This window comes from Rhyacophila brunnea, unplaced genomic scaffold, assembly GCF_057557595.1.
Source record: "Rhyacophila brunnea isolate RB1 unplaced genomic scaffold, BYU_Rbru_1.0 scaffold_2, whole genome shotgun sequence".
Classification (NCBI taxonomy): domain Eukaryota; kingdom Metazoa; phylum Arthropoda; class Insecta; order Trichoptera; family Rhyacophilidae; genus Rhyacophila; species Rhyacophila brunnea.
Window position 1 is genome coordinate 13518169 of NW_028232859.1, and position 11659 is coordinate 13529827.

Below are 11659 nucleotides of genomic sequence, written 5' to 3' on the forward strand. Positions count from 1 at the left end.
GGGAATAGAGGGAAAACATATAATTAGGTGCATAATATGAAACTTGAAAGGATCTATCAATAAACATGTCAAGTTAAGAAATGTAATTTTAATAATCTTAATATTTTATTTATAATCAAATTCATGTTTATTATTTTTTTTTTTATCACCAGCGAAGTCCTCAAAGTTATCAAAACCCTGAAACAAAATTTAAAAATACTATTCAAGTTGAATCAGGTTACATATTATTTATTAGAAATGAATGTAACATGGAAATTTGCGTGTTGGGAATAATACAGAGACCACAAAAAAAACCAATGGATAAGGAGGCAAACAATACATGATGTTGTAGACGTCGCCAAGTTAATCAGCCAAACATGATGCATAGTGAGTGAACCACCGCTTGACAAATGCAATCATACATTGGTACCCAAGGGGCACTGAATGGCCACAAGCATGCCCTAAAACCTGTAGGATAAATGAACTCATAAATGTTGGCAAATGTACACGGCAGCGAAAAACTAGACTGAGAATATTGGAATGACCTAAGGAAGGCCTTCATCCAACAGTGGAACAATCCTGGCTGATGATAAGTGAATCCAGATTACATATAGCTCAAAGAGACAACCAATGGACAAATCTAGTCATCCGGTGGTACTCAAGATGTAGAATACGTACGAAAGGTAGACTTATATGCTCGCTGGATCAATGTAATAGATAAGATTTCCAGAAGTTTGTGGCAACAAAACGAGAATGAGGAATAGTTGTTATTGAATAGCGGGAGGTAACCTCATTGTTGTTCGGTCATTGAGACAGATTTTGCTTACTGACAATATTCGTTTTTGCTTCAAAATATGCTACGGGATGGGGCACATCAGTCTGATAATATTTTAAATACCAAGAAAAATGACATTACACACACGGTAATGTGTTCAGGTCATTACTTGCAAGTATGGTGGTATTATATATAAGGTGACATTACAGATTTATCCACTATGCCATGAATACAAAATATTATACTTAATTGTAAAAATATTTTGTCACCATACTGGGATTTCAACCTAGGGTTTTTCACTTGTTAGCCTGACACTTGGATTTGGACACGAGGCGACCAATGACAAAATTTGGATTCACATAGAGTGACATCATGATTAACACACTGCACCTTATTGGCGCAAGAAAACTGGCAAGCGCTACGGACACTTAGAGGTGCCGGATAGTGCATCTGTTTTTACTAGAGGATTTTGTAAACCAGGCAGAAAATGAATTATTTTTAAAAATCTAAATGAAATAAATATTCCTTACCAGATCTTTTCCTCCCTTTTTCTTGCGTGTTTCTTGAAACATTGGTTTTCCTCTAAATCGGAATCTGTTATGAAAACCACCCGATTGTTTGGCAGCTGAATTATTTCTTTGGTAAGCTGATGGGTTGTGTTGATTTTGCTGGTAGTTATTATCAGTGTTCACTTGATGGTCTTGATTTTTTCCCTTTTTCACTTTTTTCTATAAGTAAAAAATATTTTTTTTAGGATTTAAGAATGTAACATTCTTATATTGAACGTACATAATTTTAAAACGCTTCTAATAAATATATAACCAAAACACGACACCCATTCATTGAATAAAAAATAATAATTAAATTAATAGCAAGTGCAAGTACGTTATAACAAAAAACTTGAAGCAATTCCAACGTCGGTTAGTAATTAAGGTAATTATTTAATACTTTGATTTAAAATACAAAAGCCGATTGCCAATATTGGTAACGTAATTTAAAAAGCGCTTGTAAGTACCATTAGTTGAAATTTGTCACAATTATATAAGACATCGAATGAGATATATATATAGAGTACCGTATTTTTTTCCAAAGATTTTTTGATTATATATTTCTCAGAAGTGTTTTCAAATTATGTATGTTCAAAATAAATTTTTCATTAATTATTCATACTGTTACAGTTTTAAGTTTAATAAACATTGTGAGTTAATAATTATGTAAATAATAACAATATTACCGGTTTGATTTCACATCGTTTCTTTATACTCAATACGATTTTGTTAATTAATAAAATACCATTGAGTGACATCGCTTTATTAAATCCTGCCTCATTTTCGAATTCCACAAAGGCTGAAATCAGAAATGAAGATTTTAAATTAAATATCATCATGATGTACAAAACAAAAAACCAATGTTATCGTGAAAATTCACTAACCTGTTTGTTTACCAGGTATTTTGATGCTTTTTTTTATGAGTCCGCAGGGAGCCAGAAGATTCTTAAGACATTCCAACGACATTTGTACAGGCAAGTTTTCAATAACAATCGAATGGTCGCCTGGGTTGAGTCCGTAAACGGTAAGTGGATATCCATTGAAATATTTTCCTGATACTTCAAGAGCCTAGAAGACAATGCAATGACAATGGTTAGCAGATATTAAAAACAATATCAATTTATATTAAAGTTTATATATTGTAATCCACTAAATGTTTACAAAGTTAAGAATACAGTATACAGGCGGACCTCGACTTTCGCACATTTAAAAAAAATCGATTTTTTAAAACATCGCGTTTTGGGGTAAAGATATCCCCCTCTCGCTCACTCACAAGCAAGTGCATTTCTTGCATCACTTGCATCCTGCTCGCACCCGTCACTTTGCTTGTGAGCTAGCTAGGATAGGTTTAGTCTTGCGCAGGAGCACATGCAGGCTTGTTGTGTTGTGCGTTTTGCTAATTTGATTCATTTGAAATATTTCACCTTAAAGATTTATAAAAAAGAGTGAGAAACAGAAAAACTGCAGTGTTGATACGAACAAAGAGAAATCAAGGAAAATCAAAACTTCACATGACGTTCTGATGCGGTGAATCTTTTGCTTCAATCGGACGTTCGTATGATACAAACAGGTCTACTACGATATGTTCAATTTTGAAAAATAAAATTAAGGAATACGTTCAAAATTGTGGAAATATATCTTTAAAGGTTGTTTCCAAAACACACGGCATAGTTATGGATGAAATGGAAAAATATTTGTCATCATGGATCGACGACCAACATCAAAAAGATGTCCCTCTGAATATTTCAATTATTCAAGCGAAGGCTCTTAGTTTGCACAAAGATTGGAAGGCTAGATTAAAAGAAGATTCTAACACGATTTTTCAAGCAAGTAACAGTTGGTTTATATTAAATTCACTGGAGAATCGGCTGATGCAGATAAAGATGCTGCAAAAGAATTTATTTCCTCATTATCCAAAATTATTGAAGATGGAGAATATTCCTCTAGCCAAATATTTAATGTAGATGACACAGGTTTATTTTGGAAAAAAATACCTAGTCGTACATTCTTATCTAAGGAAGAATCAGTTGCCCCTGGGCATAAACCTTCTAAACACCGATTGACATTGCTTCTTGGTGGAAACTTGGCTGGTGATTTAAAATTGATGCCAATGTTAATTTATCAACCAGAAAATCCCAGAGCATTGAAAGGGAAGGATAAAGAATTGCTTCCAGTAATCAAATAAAAAAGCCTGGGTTTACTGCGTTAATGTTAAAAGATTGGTTCACTTTAAATTTCGTGCCAGGAGTTAAGCAATATTGTAAAGTTAATGATTTACCATTTAAAATATTTTATTTAAAATAAGAAAAAGAAGAGTGGCAAACAGTTAACTCTTGATAACTTTTTAAGGGAAACACCCGCAAACCCCACTTAAACATGTCTCTTAAACATCTTATGTTTACTTGATAAATAAATATTTCAAAATACACATAATTTAATTTTTTTTTACTTCCCTCTACTACTTTCGAACATTCAACATTCGCACACCTTTTCAGGAACCAATTTTGTGCGAAAGTCGAGGTCCTCCTGTATTATAAATCACTTGAAAGTGTACTTCAGTGAAACGGCAAATAATTTTCAAAAGTAGGTGCGACGAAATTTGGCACTCGTCGCCAATCGGAGACTGACAGTCGAGGTGTGCGCACGTCGATTTGTTTTGTCATGGCGTCGGATGAATATATTAATCGAATTATAATCGTGAAAAGATGACTAAAAAACTTTACGTTTGTACTTGAAAAGAAAACATGTCAATGAATATACTATGATTAGTAATATAACAATAAACATAACATTAAATTGACGCATGTTGAATTTTTATGACAAATTATATTTCGTTCAGCACGCGTCATTTGCACAATCCGCGCATCGCCTAGCCACGATCTTTTTAGACCATGCCTAAACTGAAGTATAGCCTTAAACATCCGGGATAAAAATGTGATCAATTTGCTTAGGGCATTCAAATCAGCTTCAGATAAGTAGTGTGCTATAGTATGTGACAATCAACATTTAGGAGCTTATGAATGTCAAATGTCTGGCAAATCGATGGCGTGATAAGATGTGATTCACATTGATATTTAGTAACATTAAGAACAATACCAAGACATGAACAGGTGGTAAGGTCTCTTAGCAGTGGACGAATGGTCTAAAATCTGGAGAATTGTCAAGATATACAAGTTAAATAACTGATGATTTATATCCCCAAATGAGACACGACCCTAATAACCAAGATTTCAACAGAGAATATTCAAATGACAGAACATACCGACTGTTTATTTTTTTGTACGCCCTGAAAAGGTAGAATAAAGGCATAATAATTACTATTGCAAAAAAAAAAAAACTTTACAACAATAAGGAATTGTGCATGGCCTGAACAAAAACGATGCATAAGTGCGAGTGAGAAAGTATTCGGCACCCTTATAATCTATGCGACACACGCTAGAGTAAGATAAAAGGTTTACAGATGTGTAGAAGATTTTGTTGTCGGCGTGGCCGCCAAATCTTAGTTTTTTGCTTAACAAAGCGTCGATAACCTGCGAGCGCGTGTTGCTAAAATTGATATTTTTTGTGTTAAACATAAACTCAGTGGTAAATATTTGTAATTAATTAAGTAGAAAAGATGGTTCTGTGTGCTGTATTAAAATGTAGTAGCCGTACTGATAAGCAAGAAGATGGTATTACGTTTCATAGGTAAGTTGATACATGTTCGTGATAATTTATTTGTATATTATTATATATTTTAATATCAAGTGAGTGTTTTTTTAAAATAACTTAAATTATGGATATTTTTACCTATTGCATTTTGACCGCTTAAAAATACCATATAACGTAAAAAAATAGAAAAATATATTTTAAATTTGAGCGTCTAGTGCGAGCACTTTGGACGAGCACTAGCGAAATGGTCTATGTAAATGTAAATGCAATGGGTGGCGTCTAGATGTATCTATAGTCTAAGGAATTGTGTTATTTTTACAATATCAATAATAAAAAAGAATATCAAACCTTTGTAGCCGCTTCAACTGTAACAAAATATATATAGGCTGTGAGAGTTGGTTCTGTTGGATGGCCATATATATTTATACCGCCACGTCTGTATATGGAAAGACAATATATTAAACAATGACAATGATGAAAGGTCAGGGTGCAAGTAGGCAAACATGCAAAAGGTTAACTTTTCTTCTGAGTGCTTTTCTATTCATTTGGTCTTACATTTATATCATAAGAAAATTGACACAAATACGACATAGGCTGTATCAAAGAATGAAGAGAGGAAGATATCGAAAAAGGTTTTCGGAGCCGTATGCGACAGTAGCAAGTGGCGAGGATGATGAACTGTACGTGTTTGAGTGATCCCCATGCTGTTTCACACGTGAAAAAGAGGCCATTACATAGGCCATGTCTCAAAGATGTAAGACACTTAATCGCTCAAAAGGCACCTCTTCAATAGATCGGAATGGAAAAGACAGTATCTCTGGCGTTGAGGCAATGTAGAGTTGTTCAAAATACCCACATTATAAAAATGATGTACCTACTTACTATAATAATATTTTAAATCGTAAACATACTTACTCAATAGATTCAATCTCTCCGTATTCACTAAAAAGCTGTTTCATATCTTCTTCGTATGTAAATATTGATGTTGGTGGAATGTTCATAATGAGGATGCCATTTTTTCCTTTGGAAATGATTTCATTTGGGATTTGTTCGATAACCGACTGTAAGTTATCTGATGTGTCTCTTTTCTCCATCTCCTCGTGTATATCTATCTCTTCAGCCATGTTGACAGATAATTTAAAGAAGTATTACTTGAATATCCTATAGGTATTGTCTTGCTAAAAGAAAAACTTATATTTTAAGTAATGCTGCCATAAATTTTCAAATAGGTAGGTAGGTACTAGTTATTAGACTTTATAGATACCTACTAAATACGAAATTACTGCAAAATTATGACTGCAAGCTGGAAGTTAATAGCTTTTACGATTAACAAATTCATAATAATATGAAAAACATAATAGGTAGGTAGGTACCTAGTCATTATATTATTCTAGCATTGCTTTGCCAATCAAATAAAATGCGAGTTACCAATAATGTTTAACATTTTAAAATATAAATACAAGTAGGTACTTATGTACTGTTTTGTCTATATATCTTACTTGTGAACATTTATTTCGGTAGTTAGGTATATACCTAGTTATAATATATTTTTTATTATTGTATCTTTGAAAAATCTTCTGTTTATTTACCGGCTCTAGGGATGTTATATCAATAGTTTGACGTATCGATACCAATCCTTTTTGCAATGTCGATACTTTTCTTTATATTATATTTTAATACGCTATTCTGAGAATATTTTTTCTCAACAAATGACGGAAAAAGACACTGCCATCGACATATCTCATTGCTTACACATTTACATTTTTAAAAGAGCCACAGATGCCTCAAAAACGCCGACATGCTCGTGAGTCTCGAAAAGTGGCACCACTCTTATGAGCCATATCTAAATGTATGTAAATATGAAGCTAGTGTTTGTGACACATCAAAAAACCCTGTGTGAAGAGACTTTAGATGGTATTGATAATGATCATAAATTTGATACTCTTACTAATTGTAAGCTTAATAACTAATTAACACTTTTCCCACCAATCTCCATCATCGATACTTACCATCGATACGCTACCGACTATGGCTACCGACACCAACGTCAATACTTTTTCTTCTACGCGCAGATTTTACTGCTGTCATATCTATTTGTTGTGTTGGACAGCTTGTAAAAAAGCGATTTGTGTTTTGTGAACATTTTATAGGCTTTTTTTTTTTTTAATATTATTTGCATTTATTCTACCTAGTCTCTTATATTTCAAGATAATCATAAAACAATAATAAGTTTAAAAATAATAATAACATTATAATCATTAAATATGATAATAAATTCGTATTAATAATGTACATAATATAAAATAGTCTCAAGATTTTATTTGAACAAAGTGTATCATCAAACTAGCTACTTACACTTACAAAATGATAATAAAATCGACTCGGATCATTGGAATAATACCTACTTCATATCAAAAAGAAAGAGACCATGGCAGTTGTTGCAACATGTTAGCTTTAATTTTATTATTTTTTTCTTTAATAGTTACAATAAGTGCTACTTTCATAAAAACCTACCCTAAGTTTGATAATATTTATCACTTTAGCAGTCGATAAGTATACAATAGGGTACTGATCACGATACCTACTTCTTCTTTCGACCATGTCCGATCCTAATAGGATCATATTATGGGCCTCCAGAGTGGCGGTTTGTATTAACAAATTTTGTTTTTACGAGAAATGGATATCAACCAGGTCCATACTCTGACTCATACACAAATTGAAAAACAAGGTGTACTTGCCAGACTCAGGATTCGAACCTGGGATCCACAACGCTATAGTCCGACGCTTAAGCCGCGCAGCCATAGTGCGAGTACTTACCATTGTAGAATTGATATATATATATATAAGAGGAAACAGGAGTCTTATTAGGAATGGAAGATAAGTAAACCCATGTTAAGATTTTGAACAATAATTTATTTTAATTTTTTACAAGTCATCATTAAAATACTATGTATAGTTGATAATATTCAATATTGCACTCTGTCATTCATTCACATGCATACAAATTATTAAAACATTATACTGCAATGCCTGAAATAACATCATCATTAGTTATATTTTTGTTTAAATGGTAAAAACCTAACATGGAGGTAAATTACCATAATAATTATACTCTCCAAAGCAGAGCATCAACTTAACTTGACATATATATATTTGATAGACACGGGTATCAACAATCTTCCATTGTATTATTTGAGTGAGTATTTACTTCATGGTGGGTTTATATTATTACAATTAATGGAGGCTGTTGGATACAAAGTCGCTAACCTCCATATTCCACCATTTTGAGATAATTGCCAAAAAATGTCTAGCACAACTAATACGATATTCTTTTTTCAAACATATTAGTAAACAATTACTAGAATAAACGAATAGTAAAATAAAATGTCCATAACGTCATTTAAGTTAATAAAAAATCATATCACTATTCATCAAATATAAAAAATGGCGGCAGATGAACATTAACGACTTTCCAATCAGGCTTTGGTTTAATTCTAATTGGATTTCATATTTTATGAATATCCACATGACGGAAAAGTATCATCAGAATTAAGAGAAATATCAAAATAATTTAAAAAAAGGAGTTACTGACTTTGAAACCAATAGCCGCAATGGTAAGTTACACAATCATGGATTTTGAATAAAGATTACTAGAATGGTTAAAAATAGTTGTCTTTTACAATGTTATCCTAATATGAATATCGAAATATTCCTTCCGACTTCATACAAATAAACGCATACTTAATACCTAATTATATGCATATTCATTCAAAACCATAAATTAATAGAAGCATAAATAATTTTTCAAATTATTTGAAATTTATGAAAAACAGTAATATGTAATATTATTAATTTGATTGCATTCAAACAACATAATCTTGTCAAGCCTTCCTTACTGTAATAGTGATGAAATTGGATATTAAATATTTCACTGACTTATTTATAAAATGTTGCCCAATTTCAAAAAGCATTGTAAATAGTTGTTAACTTATAATAAGCATCATTCATAAACAAACAAAGTCATTGGTCACAATGAAATTTATAAATACAATTATGTACAGTAAAACCTCGTTAATAAGAAAGAACACGGATAATTCGAAATTCGCCGTAATTCGAAATTTTCGCAAAAAATAAGACCCTTGAACATTATATTCATATAAAACAATACCTGTAATTCGAATTTCGTAATTCGAAATGATTTCAGAGTCGTGGCATACAAAAATTTTCAATAAATCCTAATAAAGTACACTATTTCATGAGCCAGTAGTCATTGAAAATTGTGACAGATTTTTCTTAAAACATCATTTATGACCCATTACACACATGGAATCGGAAATTTCGTAAGCACATCTATGATCGTAAATGAAATTAATGAAAATCAAAAATTTTTTTTTCAAAATTTTAATATTGTCCCATACATTTCATATTTCGTAATTAGATTTTTTTTTCGATTTTCGGTCCCATGGAATTCGTATAAACGAGGTTTTACTGTATTTCTCATTAATAATTATTTTTACCTGTACGACTGAATATGGATCACAGTTACATATGTATGTATAACATGTTAATATCGTCGCATGAGAGGTAAAACTCAACAGGTAAAACTGAGTTTTACTTCTTATAAAATGATATTATAGTGTATTACAAAAATCAAAATTATCAAAATGGCTGTGAATTGTGTCAATTGAATAGTAATTTATTCTGTTCCAAATAATGAAAGTGTCTATTTAGTATTCATTCCAATAGAATCTTAAAAACAAGAGCCATCATTCTAGGACCATCCGGACAAGCATAGCCGTACACATCCATAAGGTAAACGTGATAGAATTTCAATCGAAATCAATATAATGTTTCACAAGTCCCAATAGCAAGTTTCTTATATAATAGAGTGAGGAGATAGAAAGCTTAGATGTGATATCAATTTAAATAAGCTTAGTCAAAAAGGAAAGAGAGTAAAGCAAAAATAAGGGGATAATCACAACACACTTTTCAAACACAATCTCTTCCAACATTCACATTTTAAAATTAATGTATTCTAAGACTCTTCCACAAATTGACCACCAAAGTAGAAATAATGAAAATTACTTTCCCAACATTTTTTGTGTTGATGCAAATATTTATATATGCCGACCTCCGTTAAAAACAATTACGGATGTGAATGATAGGTAATCAATCTTTTCAATGAGATGCTTGTGCTCGTTCAAGATAACATTTTTTGTGTCTGCACAGGTGCTTCAAAGAGCTACCCGTAATTCCAGGTCAAATATTGTTTGTGATTTGATCTTCAACGAGGATGATTGCTCATGGATATAATAAGTGGCCAATAATAAGCCCTTTCTCCAATACGGAAAAACTTTTCATTCATAGTCATCAACCAGAATTCAGACAAATGATTATTTTGTAATGAATTTCGAGGGTTCGCACGTTCTTCAAATCGGGGAGCAATTATTAATCGCAAAAATACATTGTAACATGATTCCAAATCGTTCACAGCACACCGGTTGGGAAGCTTTGTCATAGGCAATATTTAAAAGGTCTATTCACATATTTCATTAATAGTAAATTAATATGTCTTGTGATCAAAGTTTTAGTCGTATTCCAGTTAGCGTAAGAAAGACTGCTGACAATAGATGCATAGACGATGCACATTTTCATTGGTGGCTGTCGTCACAGTCGTTTGAATACTGTTCCTGCTACCTAAACCGTTGATACTTGTAGACTTGAACTACTTTCAGATGACTTGAAACTTTGCCAACCAATAATTAATATTACGATGTACACATATCAATCAGCTGGTAGTTTTGGTTTGACGCTTGCGCATATAAATACACACAATCGCCTCAAAACTATTTTATGATGCAGAGTGGAATAAATGTTTTGTTAAAGTGAGTTTGATTTTTCTAATTAATTTATAATATATAATAATTGAAATTTACACATACAACGATGTCAACATCAAACAACGTCATAAAAAGTATAATTGTAATCGGTAAACAATATACGTTTTTAGTATTAGGTAGGTAAAATGTAAAAATTGAGAAGAGTCTTAACATACATGAGAGATTTCTCCGACTTACACCATCAATATTAAGGGAAACGAAAGCCCTAAAGTAGGATTATATTTAGGAGATGTTATGACAAATGATCGTGACAATGATCGGTTTTAAAAAAAACTTATTCACTCGAGAAGTTGTAAGATGTCTCCTAATTATTGACGGCATAGGAACGAAAAATGGTCTACATATTATTAATTAATAATTATGTTAATACTATGCACTGATGAAGGAATTAAATGTTTTTAATCTAAAGATAATCATATTATATGAAAGATTTTATTATAGAGGAAAATAAACATCCTCTATGAATCAACCTTTCATTTGGCAAATTCCTTACCTTAAGTTAAACTTATCTTTGTAACAATTCTATGATAATAATTTATTTATTGTTAACGAAATAATAATAATATATACATGGAATGTACTTTCATAATTTATGCCCTACAAATAGTTTATTTCACATCCTTTCGTTACATTAAAGAAAATATCTTTACAATGGCCATATTTTAACAATACTTTTTTTTAACCAAAAACGCCAATTAATTTAACTGAGCAATAAATTAAATAGTTAACTAACTGTCTCTAATCAATATAATGAATACTATTAACCCATTAGCAACTAAATAGATAATAAAATTACAATACAAACA

General features: G+C 31.5%; 1 protein-coding gene across 7 annotated transcripts; it reads right to left on the reverse strand.

Annotated features, from left to right (window-relative positions):
* Positions 1-68: 68 nt before the first annotated feature.
* On the reverse strand, positions 69-7017 carry LOC147071888 (uncharacterized). Of its 7 annotated transcripts, none has more exons than XM_085946312.1 (7): positions 6963-7017; positions 5869-6131; positions 5302-5389; positions 2187-2370; positions 1989-2101; positions 1285-1482; positions 69-177 (listed from the first exon to the last, which is right to left on the reverse strand). In XM_085946312.1, the coding sequence occupies exons 2-7, from the start codon at positions 6075-6077 to the stop codon at positions 106-108; spliced, it is 864 nt and encodes a 287-aa protein (XP_085802438.1). In that variant the 5' UTR covers positions 6078-6131; positions 6963-7017; the 3' UTR covers positions 69-105. The 7 variants fall into 7 exon arrangements, with proteins under 7 accessions (XP_085802438.1, XP_085802440.1, XP_085802436.1 ...); XM_085946314.1 differs by having other exon boundaries at positions 6543-6987; XM_085946310.1 differs by having other exon boundaries at positions 6453-6987.
* Positions 7018-11659: the final 4642 nt, after the last annotated feature.